General features: G+C 36.1%; 1 protein-coding gene across 3 annotated transcripts in view; it reads right to left on the bottom strand.

Moving 5' to 3' along the window:
• Positions 1-22,633, bottom strand: part of G2E3 (G2/M-phase specific E3 ubiquitin protein ligase) — a 71,927-nt gene that overhangs the window by 11,610 nt on the left and 37,684 nt on the right. For 2 of the 3 annotated variants that reach the window (XM_070358664.1, XM_070358666.1), the window contains 9 exons: positions 20,809-20,933; positions 19,715-19,880; positions 15,162-15,268; positions 14,376-14,492; positions 10,463-10,587; positions 10,206-10,355; positions 10,006-10,135; positions 8,599-8,906; positions 6,521-6,702 (listed from right to left, as the gene is read on the bottom strand). In XM_070358664.1, coding sequence (XP_070214765.1) covers positions 6,521-6,702; positions 8,599-8,906; positions 10,006-10,135; positions 10,206-10,355; positions 10,463-10,587; positions 14,376-14,492; positions 15,162-15,268; positions 19,715-19,880; positions 20,809-20,933 — 1,410 coding nt within the window. The remainder of the gene's footprint in view (positions 1-6,520; positions 6,703-8,598; positions 8,907-10,005; positions 10,136-10,205; positions 10,356-10,462; positions 10,588-14,375; positions 14,493-15,161; positions 15,269-19,714; positions 19,881-20,808; positions 20,934-22,633) is intronic. The other variant, XM_070358665.1, reaches the window with a different exon arrangement.

Below are 22,633 nucleotides of genomic sequence, written 5' to 3'. Positions count from 1 at the left end.
AGTTTGCATTCCCACCAACAGTGTAACAGGGTTCCCTTTTCTCCACACCCTCTCCAGCATTTATTACTTGTAGACTTTTGGATCGCAGCCATTCTGACTGGTGTGAAATGGTACCTCATAGTGGTTTTGATTTGCATTTCTCTGATAATGAGTGATGTTGAGCATCTTTTCATGTGTTTGTTAGCCATCTGTATGTCTTCTTTGGAGAAATGTCTATTTAGTTCTTTGGCCCATTTTTTGATTGGGTCATTTATTTTTCCGGAGTTGAGCTATAGGAGTTGCTTGTATATTTTTGAGATTAGTTGTCAGTTGCTTCATTTGCTATTATTTTCTCCCATTCTGAAGGCTGTCTTTTCACCTTGCTAATAGTTTCCTTTGGTGTGCAGAAGCTTTTAAGGTTAATTAGGTCCCATTTGTTTATTTTTGCTTTTATTTCCAATATTCTGGGAGGTGGGTCATAGAGGATCCTGCTGTGATGTATGTCAGAGAGTGTTTTGCCTATGTTCTCCTCTAGGAGTTTTATAGTTTCTGGTCTTACGTTTAGATCTTTAATCCATTTTGAGTTTATTTTTGTGTATGGTGTTAGAAAGTGTCTAGTTTCATTCTTTTTACAAGTGGTTGTCCAGATTTCCCAGCACCACTTGTTAAAGAGATTGTCTTTAATCCATTGTATATTCTTGCCTCCTTTGTCAAAGATAAGGTGTCCATATGTGCGTGGATTTATCTCTGGGCTTTCTATTTTGTTCCATTGATCGATATTTCTGTCTTTGTGCCAGTACCATACTGTCTTGATAACTGTGGCTTTGTAGTAGAGCCTGAAGTCAGGTAGGTTGATTCCTCCAGTTCCATTCTTCTTTCTCAAGATAGCTTTGGCTATTCGAGGTTTTTTGTATTTCCATATAAACTGTGAAATTATTTGTTCTAGCTCTGTGAAGAATACTGTTGGTAGCTTGATAGGGATTGCATTGAATCTATAGATTGCTTTGGGTAGTATACTCATTTTCACTATATTGATTCTTCCAATCCATGAACATGGTATATTTCTCCATCTATTAGTGTCCTCTTTGATTTCTTTCACCAGTGTTTTATAGTTTTCTATATATAGGTTTTTAGTTTCTTTAGGTAGATATATTCCTAAGTATTTTATTCTTTCCGTTGCAATGGTGAATGGAATTGTTTCCTTAATTTCTCTTTCTGTTTTCTCATTATTAGTGTATAGGAATGCAAGGGATTTCTGTGTGTTGATTTTATATCCTGCAGCTTTACTATAGTCACTGATTAGTTCTAGTAATTTTCTGGTGGAGTCTTTAGGGTTTTCTATGTAGAGGATCATGTCATCTGCAAATAGTGAGAGTTTTACTTCTTCTTTTCCAATTTGGATTCCTTTTATATCTTTTTCTGCTCTGACTGCTGTGGCCAAAACTTCCAAAACTATGTTGAATAGTAATGGTGCAAGTGGGCACCCTTGTCTTGTTCCTGACTTTAGAGGAAATGCTTTCAATTTTTCACCATTGAGGATAATGTTTGCTGTGGGTTTGTCATATATAGCTGATAATCCACTTTAATACAGTATATATCTGCCTCAAGAAAGCTAGTCTGTAATTCCACATTCAAAAAATATATATTTATTTATAATTGGTTGATGATTGGTTTACAATATTGGTTTGATTTCTGTCATGCATCAACATGAATTAACCATGGGTGTATATATGTGCCCTCCCTCTTGAATCTTCTTCATCTCACCTCCAGCCCATCCCCACCCCTCTAGGTTATTAAAGAGCCCCAGTTCGAGTTCCTTGAGTTGAAATTCCACTTTAATATAGGAAGCTATTTACATAAAGGTAGTAATTGACATAGAACAGGTACATAGACTAGAGAGGCAAGAAAGATGATCTGCAGAGATTTCCTGAACGAGAAAGTATAGTTTGAATATACTTTTATATATTTCAAATATTTCATTTGAATAAAAATGAATAGACTCAAAAGAGTATTTGAGGCAACAGTATAAAGAAAGAAATACTTGACCATTTATGAGCCAGACACTTTCATATAGTTAGCTCTTGAACAAAGTTACAGAGGGAGAAAGATGAATGGAAAATCTCCTTGGTATTTTTTTCCCAAAAAACTCTTCTCCCAGGTATTCCCTCATTTATTTCAGATCTCTACTGTGATCTCAGAAGCTTTTCCCAAGTACCCTTTTCAAACTATCTTCATGCTGTAATGGGCTTCCCTTGTGGCTTAGCTGGGAAAGAATGCACCTGCAATGTGGGAGACCTGGGTTCGATCCCGGGTTGGGAAGATCCCCTGGAGAAGGGAAAGGCTACGCACTCCAGTATTCTGGCCTGGAGAATTCCATGGACTGTACAGTCCATAGGGTCGCAAACAGTCAGACAAGACTAAGCAACTTTCACACTCTACTAGTTGGGTATGTGTTATCTCATCCTCCTAACCCACCACCCTGAGTTTTAGCTGGGCATATGACAAAACTTTCCTTACAGCCAGATGTGGCCTTATGTGACTAAGAGCTGTCCAATAGAACATGAGTGAAAATGTGTTAAATTTCCCTGAACTCTACTTTCACCTTCTCCCCTAAGAGCATATTTCAGCTATGAAGACAATATCCTAAATGATTATACAATGAGAGTTGTTCAGGTGCTCAGTTGTGTCAGACTCTTTGTGACTCCACGTCACAGCCAGACTTCCCTGTCTTTCACCATCTCCCGAACCTTGCTCAAACTCATGTCCATTGGGTCGGTGATGCCATCCAACTATCTCATTATCTGTCGTCCCCTTCTCCTGGCTTCAATCTTTGCCAGCATCAGGTCTTTTCTAATGAGTTAGCTCTTTGCATTAGGTGGTCAAAGTACTGGAGCTTCAGCTTCAGCATCAGTCCTTCCAATGAATATTCAGGGTTGACTTCCTTTAAGATTGATTGGTTTGATCTTGGTGTAGTTTAAGGGACTCTTAAGAGTCTTCTCCAACACCACAGTTCAAAAGCATCAATTCTGTGGCACTCAGCCTTCTTTATGGCACAACTCTCACATCTATACATGACTATTGGAAAATCCATGGCTTTGACTAGACAGACTTTTGTTGGCAAAGTAACGTCCTTGCTTTTTAATATACTGTCTAGCATATGCTGGTCATAGCTTTTCTTCCAAGGAGCAAACGTCTTTTAATTTCATAGCTGCAATCACCATCTGCAGTGATTTTGGAGCCCAAGAAACATAAAGGCTGTCACTGTATCCATTGTTTTCCCATCTATTTGCTACAAAATGATGGGACAGGATGCCATGATTTTTGTTTTTACAATGCTGAGTTTTAAGCCAGCTTTTTGACTCTCCTCTTTCACCTTCAATAGGCTCTTTAGTTCTTCTTCACTTTCTGCCACAAAGGTGGTGTCATCTGCATATCTGAGGTTATTGATATTCCCCCAGCAATCTTGATTCCAGCTTGTGCTTCATCCAGCCAGCATTTTGCATGATGTACTCTGCACGTAAGTTAAATAAGTAGGATGACAATATACAGCCTTGACATACTCCTTTCCCAATTTGGAACAAGGCTGTTGTTCTATATCTGGTGTTAACTATTGCTTCTTGACCTGCATACAGATTTCTCAGGAGGCAAGTAAGGTGGTCTGGTTTTCCCATTGCTTTAAGAATTTTCCAGTTTGTTGTGATCCAAATAGTCAAAAGCTTTAGCATAGTCAATAAATCAGAAATAGATATTTTTCTGGAATTCTCTTGCCTTTTCGATGATCCAATGGATATTGGCAATTGGATGTCTCGTTCCTCTGCCTTTTCTAAATCCAGCTTGAACATCTGGAAGTTCTTCGTTCATGAACTGTTGAAGCCTATCTTGGGAATTTTGAGCATTACTTTGCTAGCATGTGAAATGAGTGCAATTGTTCAGAGTTTGAACATTCTTTGGCATTGCCTTTCTCTAGGATTGGAATGAAAACTGACCTTTCCCAGTCCTGTGGCCACTGTTGAGTTTTCCATATTTGCTGGCATATTGAATGCAGCACTTTCAAAGCATCACCTTTTAGAATTTGAAATAGCTCAAGTGGAATTCCATCACGTCCACTAGCTTTGTTCAGAGTGATCTTTCCTAAGGTCCACTTGACTCTGTACTCCAGGATGTCTGGCTCTAGGTGAGTGACCACACCATCATGGTTATCTGGGTCATTAAGATCTTTTTTGTATAGGTCTCCTATGTACTCTTCACCTCTTCTATGTTTTGTTAGGTCTATTCCGTTTCTGTCCTTTATTGTACCCAATACAACGAGAGGAAGGAATTCAATTCTCTGGGTGACCTGGTGTATCACAATTGTACCTTTAAAACAGGAGCCATTTTTGTACAGGCCAGAGAGCATTTTATGCTTTGTGGGCCTATGGTGCTTGTCCCAAACTATTCAACCCCACCACTGCAGTGTAAAATCAGTCACAGACACATAATAAATGGGTGTGGTTGTGTTCCTATAAAACTTTAAAAAGGCAGCAGGCAACACTTGGCCTACAGCTATAATTTACCAACTCCTACTTAAAATCTAGATTTTAGAAAAAAATTAAATATCTGCCTTTTTTTGAGCTTTTGTCTTTTGGGTCTCTTTGTTACAAAAGCCTAGCCTAATCTTATTATATACCCCAAGCATTATCTTGGAAGAGATATCCTCCTTCTTATTCTGTTCTATATTATGATATATTTTACTCCATGACAGTTTATTACATATTTGATTATTTTGTCTTTCTTCTCATAGGTAAATTCTAAGGAGGCAGGGGGTTTGTTTAGTTCACTACTTTATCCTCAGTGTTAAAACAAGTATGGAATACACAGCATTTGTTGACTGAAATCAATGAAGAAACACTGGCAAAGAACCAGAGTAAATAAAGCCATGAGGAGAACTAGAAGTCTTAAGGGCCCTAATGAAGAGTTTAAACTCCATTCAGTAGGCAATGAGAATCCATTAGGATTCTTGAGGAAGAAAGCAATGTGGTCAAACCTGTACTTGTAAAAGAATCATCCTGAGTAAGAAGATTAGAATAATATCTTAACTGTTTAAACATAGATATAAATTTCATATACTAAGCATACTAGAAATAAGAAGGAAAGGTCACTCTTAAGAGACAGATGCCTTGACACAAACTGATGAACAGAGTATGGAAGAGTGATAACAACCCTGTCTCCAGAATAACTTGGAAATAAAAAATCTCTTGAAAAGAACACGAGAATCAGGCAAAAAACCCAAATTCTGGGGAAAAGTTCTGTCTTAAACATGTTGGGCTCAATTTGGTAGGAAGAGCCAGATCTTATCTGGATCTAAAAATCTGGGGGCTCAAAAACACAGGTCTGGAAATCATCGGAAAAGTTATGAATGAGAAGATGCTTTCTTCTCATTATATAGAAGGAGGACTGTTAAGACAACACTACCTAAAATTACCTAAGTTTCAGGGGTAGGAAGAAGTATTTAAAAAGACAATAGTAGTTAAAAGTACCAGGGAACAGAATATTAGAGAAAACAGCAGAAAGGAATTCAAATACAATGGTGATTGCAGATATCAGAGGAGATACGGAATTAGGAAAGAAAGGCCTTTGTATGTGGAGATTTAGATCCCTGCCTATTTTTAGTAGGGGACAGGTTAAGGGAAGAAAAGTTGAATGGATTTCATTGTCTCAGTTTCTAAACCAATAACACATGGGCAAAGATGCTTATCTCACAGGGTATTACAGTAAGTAAACTGAGTTTGTACAGGTAACACGTGCAGTACAGGGCTTAATAAATGGCAACACTTTTTAGGAAGGAACATAGAGTCTCCCCAACTATTTTCACAGAGAAGAAAGTCAGCCTGGTCTTTCACTCCACCTATCACTCATATCTCCCTGCTGAGGAGGAAAAGATAAGTTTTCTGCTGGTAACCATCCTCTCTTCAGATCTACCTGCCTACAAGAAGGAGCACTTTCACCTGCTCTTTACCGTGCAATAAGGAACCTGACTTACGTCATCTCTGGCAGAGCAGATAAATCCATCTAGTTCTGAGAAGTGTTAACAAGCCGTTCTGACCACAGATCTAAGCCACATTATCCAACTGGTTTTATCAACATTAAGCATGGCACTTTGATCTCTAGCTATTTGTTCTTTATATCTATCTGTTAAGTGATTGTTAACTTTGCTGGTAAACAAAAATATCTACACCCCTTAACCACTCCACAAAGAATATTTATTATTCTATTGCAGATCCAGCATTTATATTCAAATATATCTAGAACATGGGCTTCCCTGGTGGCTCAGACTGTAAAGAATCTGCCTACAATGCAGGACACCTGGGTTCGATCCCTGGGTCAGGAAGATCGCATGGAGAAGGGAATGGCTATTCACTCCAGTATTCTTGCCTGGAGAGTTCCAGGGACAGAGGAACCTGGAGGGCTACAGTCCATGGGTCACAAAGAGTCAGATATGATGAAGCAACTATCATATAACTAGAACACAGTCTATATTTGAACAAACAGGTACATTTCTTACCCTGATCATAATCTGTGCCACATCAAAGTCTGAAACATCGTCTAAAATTGGTTGGGTATTTTCTGGTCCATAAGCAAGGCAGTTAAATAAGGTCTGAGAAAAGAACCCAGGTGAAGGACCACCATGAACCAAAGAAATGGCAACCATTTTGCCAGCTTCATAGTAAAGGTTCTCTTTCAGAGCTGTAAATACAGATAAAAGATATCAAATACACTTCTTTTATTAATAAATGATAACCATCATATATAAGTAATACATAATAAATCAGAAATTTTAAAAATCTAAGCATTAGACAAACATAAAATAACCTAATTCAGACACTATAATAATGTATACTATATAGATTTCAACTAAAATATACAATTTTCAATTCTATAAATTTTTTTTCTGAATACAAAGTAACACCTGTTGTAGAAAAGGATGTAAATACAGAAAAATCTTTTTATAAAATCACTTATAATCCTACCACTCTGTAATAAACAGTGCACACACTGTGGTATATTTATGTCTCATGTATATATAAATATATACATAAATAATTTGACTTCTGTTTTTCCACTTTACTGTACTGCAAATTTTTAAAATATTATTTGAAATTATTCACATCTATAGTTAACAAATGCATTAAAAATGATTTACTGATGTGCTACAATGTAAACCATGTATTTATTACTTGTTACCCCAGTTGAGGACCTTTTCAATTACATGAGACACAATGTTATAGTCAACATGTGTTACACATTCTTATTTATATATCTCTGATTATCAGGAGAGATTCCTACCTATGATATTAGTGGTTCAAAGGATATAAGCAATTTTAAGGTTGCTGATATACAAAATAGTACAAATTTACTCTCAACAGTATTCAGTTCAATTCAGTCGCTCAGTCGTGTCCAACTCAATAGTATATGCTACCTTAACTGTAAGGTATCATCATAGCTCTCAATATTTTTTAATGTCTCATTTAAAATGTTTTAGCTACTTTCATAAGTCAAAAAGATATCATGTAAATTTTCCTTTATTTTTTTCTAAAAAGTTTTTTATTAATTGTTCAACTACTTGTTCAAAGTAATTTATTAATAAGTAACATCAACAATACCTGAAATGGTAATAAAATTCCCTTAACAATAATCTTATATACTACATATTAGTAGTCACATATTACAGGTGAAGCAACTGAGATACAGAGAGGCTAAGCAATTAATCTAAGAATATGAAGCTATGAAGTAGATGTGTACAAACTAAATTCAGATTTTGTGACTTCAATTCCATGTACTCTCTCCACTATAACAAAACTGCCTTAGCGTTAACACACTGATTACTTGAACGTTTTTTTTTTTTTAAATAAAGGGAGTGTAGAATTAAACTGTGTGTACTGTTCATAGTACTAATGATCCTTGGTAGTTTCTCAATTATTTCAGGCAATGGTGAGGAAATTCTAAAGAAAATATAGAAGGAAGTCAACTGAATGAAATGTCTTCTCACTCTCTCTCCAATTCCTATTACAGCAAAAGTGGTTATAAAAGTTCCTAAAAAGAGAACACTAGAATTAACCAGTGTTTCAAGATGCCTGTTTTAATTACATTATCTCTCCACCAGAAGTAAAGATAGAAAAGTATCATATACATAACTCTGAAAAAAAAAATTCTTGAAAGCAAAAGTATGTTAAAAATCTGTTATATGTCGACCCCCAAATTATGTTATACAAATTCTAGGTTGTGAAGAAACATGCGAACTGCAAATTTCAAATATATAAACAAAAAGAGCTCAAAAAATTATTCATCGCATTTGGTCATTCTATTCAAATCAATTTAAATTAATATAAAGTATATTTTAAAGAAATTACATTTAATTATGGAATCACTGGAGGACACTGCTATAGGATATTCTTAAATAAAAAATGTTCACTATAAAAATTATCTTTAGAAGTATCACTTTTCCCCTTCTCTGTGATTTATCATTATTTTATTAACAGTGATTATACATTTTGACTACAGGTACTGAGTATCAATTCTAACCTGCTATCTTTCTTAACACATGCCATATTCAGTATATACAATAATAAAGAAAATAATTACCTTGAGAATTTAAAGACAAGTTCTTTGACAAGGACCCTTCAAACAATGATGAGTTCTCAAGTTGCTGCATTAAGAGACTTAGGAATTCTTGCTTTGATCCAGGCTGCTCTCTTCCAAAATGATCATTTTCATTAACATACACTATTTCAATTGTATATGAAGGATTAAAGTTTTGATTTCTGAATCCATCTAAGGCACTATTCCAGAAATTGGCTTTGTTGATAAATACTTTTTTAGGCCTTTTCTTAACTTGGAATCCTAACTCTATAATTAGAGTCGAGATATCTCTTCTAAATTTGCTGCCTTGCCTATAAAACATGAATTTAGATATAGAGGTAAGTACTCTAAAGTACTTTACATGACACAGTACTTATACAGCCAATAAAAAAATAATAGAGAAAAGATTAAAAGGAAGTTCTTCCCCAGTTCAGTTCAGTCGCTCAGTCATGTCAGACTCTTTTTGACCCATGAATCGCAGCACGCCAGGCCTCCCTGTCCATCACCAACTCCCAGAGTCCACCCAAACCCATGTCCATTGAGTCGGTGATGCCATCCAACTATCTCATTCTCTGTCGTCCCCTTCTCCTCCTGCCTTCAATCTTTCCCAGCATCAGGGTCTTTTCAAACTCCCCAATTCCCACCCAAAAGCAGGCAATGGTTGCTATAGTAACCAAAAACCAATAACCTTAGTTCTAAATTCTTGATTCCCTCTACCCAATCTTCTACCAAATTAAAAGCATATAATGTTATAAATGATTTATAAGAATGATGACAGATGATTATCCCAAATTTGATCAATTCAGCACATTCAGTTATAAGAGCCAAGAGTTCAAACTCTTACTTCCCTGGTCATACTTGCTTAACTGCACCTTACTTCATGTTCACTAGCTCCTTTAAAAGTAGAGCACAGTAATCTCTGCTTACTACCTAATAGACCTATAATTTTAAGAGATTACATATTTTAATTAGCATTCGTAAACCCTCTAAATAGTACTTTTTAGTCTATACTATTAATTCTCAAAATGTGGTCCCAGACAAGTACAGCATCTGGAAACTTGTTAGAAATGCAAATTCTTGGGTCCCACAGCAGATAAACAGAATTGGAACCTCTGAGCATGAGGCCGAGCAATGAGTCTTAACAAGACTTGCAGACAATTATACGGACTACCTCAATTGTTCCCTGCCTCAGTTTCTCCATCTGTAATTGGAATTAATGAACTCAAAATAATCCTGTTAGAGCCAATGTCCATGGATCATCTTTCTACATCAAGTTGGGGACTATAGTTTGAAAAGCACTCTTTCAAACTACAGTAATATCAGCTAAAACTCTAAACGTATACAGAGCCATACCTGGTTAAAATTTTCTCAAAATAAAGTTTTACTTTTTTTCCAATTCCAAATACATACCTCAGCAGATCTTTACACTGGTCTCCAGGTGACTGTCTGGGTAATTTAGGTGAAGACTCCTCCAACAAACAATCATTTATTCCCACATTAGTGTTGGGTAATGCATGTTTTTTGGCTTTCTGGAATTCACCTACAGAGTTAAAACCCAATGTTAGCATAACAGACGGCTTCCTAGGTGATGCTAGTGGTAAAGAACACACCTGCCAATGCAGGTAGACGTAAGAGACGCACGTTCGACCCTGGCGGAGGGCACGGCAACCTACTCCAGCATTCTTGGCCTGGAGAATCCCATGGACAGAGGAGCCTGGCAGGAGCCTGAAGTCCATAGGGTTGCACAGAGTTGGACGCGACTGAAGCGACACAGTAAACATGCATGCAGCGTAACAGGAATACAGGTGGAAATTTTTTAATATTCATTTAAATGAAGACATCTTCGTTCAAAATTACAAAATATTACCTGCACTGTAGAGAATACTTCTACATTCGCAACATTCCCAATTTTGTTCCCATGACTGTAGTGAGGAACAGGCTAAATGTGTTCCGCTAGAACCACAACACTGACAGCGCTTTATTTCCCATTTGCTGAGGACATAAAGAGAAGCAGATATTTACATTTAGTATTAACTTTGTCTAATTTCAACCACCAGCGCCACCACATGCCTCACTGTCCATCTCACACACACAACCAAAGAAAGGAAAATTATCTGATTTGATACTGTATTACTTTTTCCTAGTGCTTTTTTTCCTATTTCATTTATTACATTTGTAATCTCCCTCTTTGAATAGTCTCTTTTTAAAAATATTTATTTTTGTTTATTTATTATTGGCTGCATTGGGTTTTCATTGCTGTGCACAGGTTTTCTCTAGTTGTGAAGAGTGGGGGCTACTCTTCAGTTGTGGTGCATGGGCTAATCATTCAGGAGGCTTCTCTTGTTGCAGAGCATGGGCTCTAGGGCTCACGGGCTTCAGTAGTTGCTACACATGAGCTTAGTAGTTGTGGCACACAGGCTTAGTTGTCCCTAAGGCATGTGGGATCTTCCTGGACCAGGGATAGAACCAGTGTCCCCTGCATTGCAAAGCGGATTCTGAACTATTGGACCACCAAGAAAGTCCAATATTCTCTATCTAAAAATAGGTAAGCTAAATAACAATGTGAACATGCACATATATCCAAGAATATAAGCACTGTAAAGAATATGACTGAGAAGAAAAAAATTTTCTTTTATACTTGGAGATGATTATGCTATATAGGGAGACTGCTATGTCAATGTGTCTGATAAGGAAGAAGCATTCAGTAAATACACTGTCTTACCTAAAATACTATCTTTCCTATTCAAGGTAAGGAGTTATTTCCTATAATAAGCTTGCTCAGATACCTCAGATACTTTGTAGCTCACTAAGATCCAGACTTAGTACCTGACCTACATTCATATTCTCTATTTGTTCCCTGCCAGCCCCCACTCCCAGTGTTTTCCCCACTGCATTGTGACGTGTGCCAGTCTGCGTCCACATATTCTATATGGCTGTGGGTTATGCTGTGCAGACTCCTCTCTGTTTGGTTATGAGTACATCTGTCTATATGGGGATGGATGTACTCCCTGAATGTGTGGACACATGGGTGATCAGAAAGGTAGCTGCAGAACTTTCCCTCTGCTGCTGCAGCTGCTAAGTCACTTCAGTCGTGTCCGACTCTGTGCGACCCCATAGACGGCAGCCCACCAGGCTCCCCCGTCCCTGGGATTCTCCAGGCAAGAACACTGGAGTGGGTTGCTGTTTCCTTCTCCAATGCATGAAAGTGAAAGTGAAGTCGCTCAGTCATGTCTGACTTTTAGCGTGTGGACAAATCTCTGGAAATGGCTGTATAGGGTTGTGTCATCTCTATGTCTCCCCTCTTCCCCAGATAGTCCTGCCAACAAAGGATGAAGAGAAAGAAAGATGACAGCTAACATAAGTGCTTATACACCAGGCCCAGTTCTCATCCTTTACATGTAAAGTTTAATCCTCACAATTTTAGAAGGCTGGAAAAAAGTTACCACCTTTTAAAGAAGAGGAAACCAAAGCAGAGATGTAAATTACATGCCCAAACAAACAGACACTGCTAGTCTCAGAGTGAGGCTTCCAATCCAGTTTACCTGGCTTCAGACCATGCTCCTAACCACTACACCATGCTGGCTTTCAGCAAAATTACCTTCCGATCACTAGAACGAGAGTGAGGTTGTAAAGGAAGCATTCAGACAGCAAGAATCTGTGTCCTAGGAGAAAAAGCAAAGTAGCTGCCAGAAAGAAAATTGACTTTGGTAGCTAAGGATTAGGTGACCAATGGTATACAAGAAAAATAAATAAATTTAATTATAATCAAAATAACCTACAATGGATTTAGAAAATGTCAATATTAATGAACATACTGCTTCTTAGAACTCTAAAGCATGTTACTGTCTACAAAGCACATTTACAAACAGTCTCATCTCTGCCTCAGCACAACTCTTGAGTGGGATATTATTAGTGCTTACAAATGAATAATCAGGGTCACCAGATCAAGTAACTTAGTCAACAATACACATTACTCGATATCTTCAATGAGATCTCAACCCTTAGTGAATCTTCAGTCTAGTGGCAAAGACAGATTTAAATGATATCATCAACTATATTGTAACAAGCACAATGAAGCGAAAATTGAGCCCAGAATGGGGAATCAGTAGTAGCTTCTTAGGAGAAACCTGCCAAAGCTGCTAAGACTTCAGCAAAGTAAGTAGCAACTCACCTAGCAAAATCACTTTCCATAAGAAATAAGGCTCCTAATATTGTGCTCTGCACCTACAGTTTCAGTTTGTCATGTTAAAATGTATCAAAATTTCCTTTATAAATGTCAACAAAATTAATTTGTTACTTTTTCATAAAAAATAAAAATACTCTTGATTTCCAATACCCTATACACAGTGTGTGGGTTTCCCTGGTGGCTCAGAGGTAAAGAATCCACCTGCCAATGCAAGAGACACGGGTTTGATCCCTCAGTCAGGAAGATCCCTTGGAGAAGGAAATGGCAACCCACTCCAATATTCTTGCCTGGGAAATCCCAGACAGAGGAACCTGGTGGGCTACAGTCCATGGGGTGACAAAGGTCGGACATGACTTAGCTACTGAACAACAACAACTCAGTATGTACACGGAAGGCACAAAATGATTGTCAAGATTACAGCCAATGTCCACTGATACTACAAAACAATAATCAATAAATTACAAACACCAAGCCTTCTTTTTTTTTTACAGTGATCTAAAACAAATACTGATAGATTAATCTAGTTTCTTAACTTCTAGAACAGTGTCATACAACAGAAATATAATGTAAATCATATATATGTTAAACTTTCCCAGTAATCAGATTTAAAAAGGTAAAAGAAACAAGTGAATTGATTTGAATATTTCTGAAATATAATCATTTTGTCTGATGTAGTCAACTTAAAAAATTATTGACAAGATATTTTAAGGTCTTTTTTTTTTTTTTTTCTTAAAAAAGCAGAATTACATTACTCCCAGAATTCATATTTTGAAGACCTAACACCCAGTACTTCACAATGTGACTATACTTGGAGATAGGACTATCAAATAGAAAATTATGGAGACTTCCCTGCTGCTCCAGTGGCTAAGACTCTGCTGCGCTCCCAATGCAGGGGGCCCTGGTTGGCCCTGGTCAGGGAACTGAATACCACATGCTACATACAACTAAGAGTTCGCATGCCACAACTAACTATAGAAGATTACACAGCTAAGATCTGGCACATAAAATGAGGTCATATGGGTGGGGTTCGAATACAATGACTGGTGTCCTAATAAGAAGAAAAGGTTAAGACACAGAGGGGGACACAACTAGGAGGAAGCCACGTGCAAGCTAAGGACAGAGGCTTCAACAGAAATCAAACCTGCCAATACCTGTACCTTGGACTTCGAGCCTCCAGGATTGTGAGAAGACATATTTCTGTTGTTTAAGTCACCCAGTTTGCGGTATTTTGTTATGGCAGTCCTAGCAAACTAAGATACATGTTAAGTGTTCACTGTGTATTTTACACTTACAGTACCTCTCAATTTGGAACAGCCACATTTCAAGGGGTCACTGGTCAACTGTGGCTAGTGGCTACCACAGTAGAGCTCTAGAAAACAGAGCCTCATGAAAACATACCATAAAAGTTACAATTATGCCAGCTGCAATAATTTCTCTGTAAACATATGCAAATAAATATTTAATAAACATACCTCATCTCAGATTAAAACTTCAAACCCCCTAAGAGCAAAATACTTCACTAACTAGGAAACCTACTTTCTCAACCTGAACGTTTAAAAACGGACAATGAGTACAAGTGAACTTTCCCATTTACCTATCAGGCACATTATAGTCTCGCCCTTCTTTGCAACGACATCTTCGGACGTCACAATGCTCATAGTGCTGCAGAAGCTCTTGATAAGCATTTTCCTCTAATTCCCAAGATGCATCTCTGTAAATGAAGCAATATATAAAATGGACTTTGGCTTTAAATGTTACATAAAAGGATATCAATCTAAAAATAAACTCGTTAAAAACTTAGGAACAAGAATAAAATTTGTTCTTTTTTAGAATCAATCATTCAATTCAAAATGTAAATCCATTAATGTTATCTTATCCTATAGTTCATTAGTCTCAATGAATTTCAAATATTAAATGAAAAATTAAGTAGAAATTTTCTGAAACTTTTATTTCTCTTAATATTTCACTTACAATTTTTAAAATTTCAAGTTTAGTAGCACTATTTCTGGATTTCTCACCTTTAAATATTAACAAAATTCTTCTCATATACTTTAAACCACATCTTGATTCTCATATAATTTATACATACCATTCTGAAGCCTATTATACTTGTGTATAAGTCCATGAATACGGTACACAAGTGAGGTGTACAATTATTAAGAGACTATTAACAACTACTGAGACAGTTAAGTCACAGTGCCTGGTCAAAAGAACTGGCAATCTGAGGAGGAGGAGGAAGTGGTGGTGGGACAGGCTGTAGATTTCCCTTTTTGAAATGTCTGCTTATCTATGAGTACTTAATCAATATAAATGACTATTTCCATTTTTTTAAATTCTACATTTAAAACATCTTTTCATCAAAAGGCTAAATGTAACTCACTTTTCAGGAATATGAATTCCCATTCTCAACATCTCTTTCTGAAATATATCACTATTATTGCATAAAGTGCACCTAAAGAAAAACACTCCTGCATTTATTGCTTGCACCTATAGTGGAAAACAGAAAATACATGGTTAACAATTTAACAGATTATCAGGTTATGAATTATACAGCTAACAGAACATGTGCTACTTTTAACATAATATATTATGAATTTTTATTTATGTTAGTGGTTCATAAACTTTGTTAAACTAAGTTATCCCACTGCTAAAATTTGGAGATATTTCTCCCAATGGGAAAAAAATATTAAGCCAATGAATTGACTGTTCTTTACATCTCTCACCCATGTGTTTCTCAACCTTTTGTATCTAATGTCATTTCTGTTCCCAAAAATTGTGTTGTCCATCACTCTCTGTGAATAAAACAGTAAAAATCTTTGGTTACTTAATCTAGGAAGGATGTTTAAATATAAATGATACATATAAAGCATCCTTGGTTCTGTTTTTACCTCAATCTCTGTTAGTTTTCTTTCCAAGAGGGAAGAGCATAAAACCCATTCTCACTGCATCAACAAATACAAATACAGAAGCAGCAGGCAGAAGATATTCAAGAGAAAGAGTAGCCAATTCTCAATTTAAAAAACTAGAAGTATACATTTATTTAATAAATATTTAATCCCCACTATCTAGGTACCAAACACTATGCCAGTACCAAAAACAAACATAAAATGACTTAGATTCTGTTTCAAGGAATTCTTGTGAATAGGCATACAGTATAAAAGTACTTTTAGAAAAGTACATACAGTAAGAGAAAGGAAGAAGTACTGAAGTTTATGTAAGAGCCTGGCAAAAATGTCACAGCAATGGTAAGGTCAAAGTTGTGTTTGGAAAAAATAGGGATCTGCCATGAAAATAGGATAAAAGATAATCAAGGAAAGGGGATAGCACATATTAACTCTCAGGGGCAAAAAGAGTACGTGTGATTGGGGAACTTAATCACAATATCCTTAAAGATTACATGCTGACCATACTGAACTAAGTAATAAAAACATAAAGAGAAGTCAAAGTCAGTAGCATGAAGAACTGATAGGGAATAAGGCATGCAGGAGCCAACAGGCTCCAGCAAAAGCCTAGTTAATAAAAAAAGAAAAACTGTCTGAAGTGAAATCACAAAGGGCTTAAGATACAAGGTAGCAAAAAAGGATACACAAAAAATATTAAGCAGACCTAAAAGACTTGGGGAATAATTTGTGGATGGTGAAGGAAGAAGTGAACAAAGAAGAATCCAGGTTCAAACAACTACAATGTAGCACACACACACAACATGTGAGAGGAAAATAACAAATTAATGAAATTTCTGCTGAACCTAAAGGATCTTTGATCAGTGGAAACAGAAAGAAAAATAGCAGACATAAAAGATACCAAGACCACAGCAATGATGGAGAAATCCAAAATGAACAAGAATAGTGACAATTCTTTCCATATACAGAATGGAAAAGCTCTATCAATTTATTCGATACTAATCTATAGTCTCTCCTCACAAAATCCTAATATAACAGCATTTGTAGAAGTCACAAATAAAATTTGCTTTTGTTGTTCACTCAGCCGTGTCTGACTCTTTGCAACCCCATGGACTGCAGCACACCAGGCTTTCTTGTCCTTTATCATCTCTTGGAATTTGCTCTAAATCATGTCCATTGAGTCAGTAACGCCATCCAACCATCTCATCCTCTGTCATCCCCCTCTCCTCCTGCCTTCAGTTTTTCCCAGCATCAAGGTCTTTTCCAGTAAAATGGCTCTTTGCACCAGGTGGCCAAAGTAGTGGAGTTTCAGCTTCAGCATCAGTCCTTCCAATGAATATTCAGGGTTGATCTCCTTTAGGATTGACTGGTTTAATCTCCTGGCAGTACAAGGCACTCTCAAGAGTCTTCTCCAACACCACAGTTCAGTGCTCAGCCTTTTTTATTGTTCAGCTCTCACATCCATACATGACTACTGGAAAAACCATAGCTTTGACAATATGGACCTTTGTAGGCAAAGTAATGTCTCTGCTTTTTAATATGCTGTCTAGGTTTGTCATGGTTTTTCATCCAAGGAGCAAGTATCTTCTAATTTCATGGCTGCAGTCACCATCTGCAGTGATTTTGGAGCTCAAGAAAATAAAATCTCTCTCTTTCCATTGTTTCCCCATCTGTTTGCCATGAAGTAACTGGATCCAATCCAGTTGGATTGGATCCATGATCTTAGTTTTTGGAATGACAAGTTTTAAGCCAGCCTTTTACTCTCCTCTTTCACTTTTATCAAGAGGCTCTCTAATTCCTCTTTGCTTTCTGCCCTAAGGGTGGTGTCATCTGCATATCTGAGGTTGTTGATATTTATCCCAGCAATCTTGATTCCAGCTTGCGCTTCAGCATTTTGCCCAGCATTTTGGATGATATATTCTGCATATATGTTAAAGAAGCAGGGTGCCAATATACAGCCTTCATGTACTCCTCTGCCAATTTTGAACCAGTCCATTGTTCTATGTTCAGTTTTAACTGTTGCTTCTTGACCTGCATACAGGTTTCACAGGAGGCAGGTAAAGTGTCTGGTATTTGCTTAAAATTTGCTTAACCACATATAATTCTCATCCTACTGCATAGGTATGTTCCTCCTTCAACTCTTTGTATTAATGGAGTTCAGAGATTAAAAAAACTTTTTCTTTAGGTATGATTATTGCTACCTAAACTGGGTAAACTCCATTTACTATTTCAGTTAACAGTTGTACCAGAGTGGTAAAGCCACTGAAGCTTCTTCAAGAAACATGACTCAAGAACAAGTTCTGTCCTTGTATGCTCTAAACATGTAATAAATGATTGTTAATATTTACATCACATACAGGTGTCCACGTGGCCATGATATTATATTACACCTGCGTAAAGTAGACCTACATTTTTGTTAGTAGTACTATTTCTAGTTTTTAATGACAGACTTAGAAACTTAGTACTTTCAGAGTTCACAAAAAGTCCTATGAATACTAGGTCAAATTGGAAAACCTCTGTTTCATTATTAACACAAAATGAGGCAAATCTTATTTGTCCTGAAAAATAACACACTACTATACAAAGTTAACAAGATGATACATTTGACAGCAATTACTTTCAAGTCATTCAAATATAACCCCTTAATTAAGATAATAACTTTTTAGAGATTCTCACATAATGTGAACTTCTTCTTCAATAGATAAAGATAGTACTTCATGATGTTTAGAATTGCACTCTCTGGATCCTTTTACAAACACTATTTCATGAGAATTAATAGAATCTCTACTATTTACCCAACAAAACAGGCTGCATCCTGCCACTTTTAACTGAATAATACTAAAAAGAAGAGTTGAAGGCTCATACAAAAAAAAAAAAAAACAGAAAGTAATCAAAAGCTTTACTACTTGGACTACTGTTAGTACTATTTAGATTTTGTTGAAATATAAGAGGATTTACAACATCTTCTAACTTAAAAAAAAAAAAAACTTCTGTAGATAATTTGTAATCAATTTAACAGTTCATTTTACTAAATAATAATAAAAGCCAAACTTTAAAAACAGTATAAATTAAAGTGAATCCTTTGATCATTGGCATTATCAACAATAATTGCCTATCAGTTGACACCTTTACACATGTATATTACATATATTTGATGTTATTAATAATTGGGATCTTTTTAAAATTTTAAACTACCTTCTGAATTGAAGAAACTGCAGATTATTAAACTACCTTCTGAATTGAAGAAACTGTAGATTATTTAATAGTTTTATGATATTCAATTTACCTGAAAATTTGTCATCAGGTTTGACATACAAGGTGGCTCTCAAAGAACTATAATGTATTTTCAATTCATTAGACAGTAATCAGTTTAATTTCAAATGTTATGATAATGCGTTTCTGTGTGTGTGTGTGTGCACGCGCGTGCGCGTGCACAGGCTCAGTCGTATCTGACTCTGCAACACCATGTACTGCAGCATGCCAGATACCTCTCTACACGGAATTTTCCAGGCAAGAATACTGGAGCAGATTGCCATTTCTTTCTACAGGGAATCTTCCCAACCCAGGGATCAAACTTGCCTCTCTTGCGTCTCCTGCACTGGCAGGCAGATTCTTTACCACTGTGCCACCTCAGAAGTGCATGACAAAATGTTTACTAAACTAAAAAAAATAGACCTCTTAACATTAAATTATCCTAGCTTACAATTTATTATTTCACATATCTTGGTTTTTCTAACTTTAAGCATATAAACAAACTTGGGAATTAAAGACTGTATTATTATTTGTGATATACAAGCAAAATCCTTGGGTAAAAACAAAATTTTTTAAGTTTAAACATACATTAAAAGGTAGTATCTAAAGTATTTAACCAAAACATTAATTGTACACTTCAACAGAGTAATTTTACATGTAAAATTTTATTCAATAAAGCCATTTTAAAAAGTTACTAGTACGAGCTAAAACACATGTCTGTTCTAATTCAAATCAGCAAGCAACAGACTTTATATCAGAAAATGTTTACAAACTATCTTACCTGCAAACAGTCTCTATGAAACCAAGCATTCTTACAACAAGGACTTCGTAACACGCTGTAAGTTGGAATAGGCTCTATAAATTCCAAGCAAATGGTGCACAGTAAGGAGTCTCTACAATTATTAGATGTAATTATTTGAACAGGTCGATGTTTCCAACAAAATGACCTAAAAATGTAAATTAATTAAAAACATCATCTAATAAATTATAAAGCACAACTAAGCTAGCATTACAATTCATATCTGTTAGAGAAAATTCATTTGTCTCTCTCACAATTAACTTACAACAGGCTGGGGAAATGCCACTGTAATCAGTCTCATCATCTATAACCAAGGAGAGCTAGATTTTTCAAATGTGAACCTTTTGGTGGTGAGATTCACCTCACAGAATTTCAATAACTAATACTATATTGAGAATTATGAAATACTGTTAGTAACAGTATACACAACATTTGTACTCAAACCTGCACAAATTCAAAGGAAGGAACTCATACTTAAAAATATTATTTTAATAACTAAAGTACAAACAATAATTATTCTTAACCCACTAAATTTATTTCCATTTGCATTTTCTACACTGCAGTTTTCATACAGAACAATTCATTAAATAGGTCAAGAGCACAAAGACTAAAAGAAATAAATCACTCATGATAACAAACACCAAAATTCATAAAATCTTGATGTTTAGAGCTGAACTCAAGAAACAAACATTTTTAGGGTCATGCCAGGGTAGTTATTTTTCTGACTGCATTAAATTTACATGTCTTCAATTTACTCAATAAGAACACAGATAACCCTGTGAAAGAAAAGTATTAACTCTAAAAAGTAACATAAAATCTAGAATTATATAAGATGGAAATTTCTATTGAATGTGAATAAATTAACACTTCCATATTATATTCTAGGGCTGAAAGCTAGAGGTGAATATTAATCATTAAGGCCATTACAGATATTATAATTCTCTAAAGTACCCATATAACCCCAGTGTAACTTTGAAAAGAAATTTTACAAAGGAATTATATAATTAGGGAGATCCATATCCATTTTCCACTTTTCCTTTACATCTTCTTTCATATTTGACAGTTAATTAACTCACGCAAAATTGCCAGTGAACTGGAAAATACATTCTCTCTGAAGTCCACATGGGAAATGATAACTTCGTTTACATCGGGGTGCGACACACCCAATTGAAGCACCCGTTTTCTTGCAAACAGAGCATTTCTAGAAGAAAATATAAAAATAGGGATTATAATGTAGAAAATTTGAGTACTATAGGTAAGACCAAGGTATAAATGAATATTCTTTGTGGAGAGTCTGACAATTACTTTCCCCATACAATAGCTGTGATTATAGTATATTAAAGACATTTCCTGAAAAAAATTGTTTTACTCAGAAACAACCCAATCTAAAGAGTCACTCAAATAACAATTTCTGATAAAGCAAACATCTTTAATCTAATGTGGGTGAGACAGCGAAGCTTCTTTTCCTTCCTACCTGCTAAAATATTTTAAACTGAAGGGTTTGTATACATAAAGATTATACATGAAAGTCTCATTCAAATTGCAACAGAAAACACAGTTAGGAAATATTATATATAGGACAACAGCAAAACAATTCTAAAAAACAATTTGTAAAAAACTGGCGAGGATCACTCTATCTTAAGCAAATGAAATAGTGTTAAGATACCTATAGTAAGTAGGTTAAGTAGTGATTCCCCAAAAGTTATATTCAAGGCCTAATTCCTGGTACCTTTGAATGTGACCTTACTTGGAAACATGGTCTTTGTAGATATGTTAAAGATCTCAAGATGAGTTCATCCTGGATTTAAGGTGGTCCCTATAAGTCCTTATAAGTAAAAAAAGAGAGAGATTTAAGACACACAGGGGAAGGCCACATAAAGATGGAGGCAGAGATTGAGGTATGCTGCCACAAAGCAAGGAATGCCAAAGGCCATCAGAAGAGAAGCAGCCATCAGAAGAGAAGCATGAGAAAATTCTCCCTCAGAGCTTCCAGAAGAAGTCAATCCCTCTGACAGCTTGATTTGGAACTTCCGGTCTCCAGAATTCTGAGAGAATACACTTCTGTTTTAAGCGACCCAGTTTGGGGTAATCTATTATAGTAGCCCTAGGAAACAAATACCACCGCCTCTAACTTAAATATCACTACAGTTTATAAACAGAAAAATAATTAGATGAATCAATCATTACTAAAATACAGAAGAGTACTTCATATATCTTGGAACCTTTGAGATGAGCATCATATTGGCCACTGATGAAGGGATTATACTGTCCACCTGTCAAGCACTGCCAGGTTGTAGAATGATACCTTGCTAACCTAAGTCTCTCCCTGTAAACTGACATATGGAATTCTATTTTAAGGTCGTAAATCGAGACACCTCTTCAGGATCAAGAAATTCTCACAGGTTCACAATATACTCAGAGAGGATATGATGTCTTAAGAAAGGATTTCCAAACAGTACCTGCAGAGGCCATCTTTCATGACAAGTTCACTATCACCAGAAGATTGAAAAATTTTGGTACTAATACTCCCACAAGGCCCATAGGTAAATGTCATTTTAACCTTTTCTCCAAGGTTTCACCTTGTGCCTTAGAACCTCTAGTTTATCATTACCTCCTCTGTATCTTGGGCTTCCATAGTAGGTCAGATGGTAAAGCACCTGCCTGCAATACAGGAGACCTGGGTTCGATCCCTGGGTCAGGAAGATCCTGGAGAAGGAAATGGCAACCCACTCCAGTATTCTTGCCTGGTGAATTCCATGGACAGAGGAGCCTGGTGGGCTACAGTCCATGGGATCGCAAAGAGTTGGACATGTCTGAGCAACTAACACACACACCCCTGAATCTTGAATATCCTTAAAAATAACCACTTTCATATCTTTGTCTCAACCAAAATAAAATTCT

The sequence above is a fragment of the Bos mutus genome, chromosome 21, assembly GCF_027580195.1.
Source record: "Bos mutus isolate GX-2022 chromosome 21, NWIPB_WYAK_1.1, whole genome shotgun sequence".
Taxonomy (NCBI): Eukaryota; Metazoa; Chordata; class Mammalia; order Artiodactyla; family Bovidae; genus Bos; species Bos mutus.
Note: the sequence above shows the minus strand (reverse complement) of the source record. Positions and strands in the feature narration are given on the sequence as shown.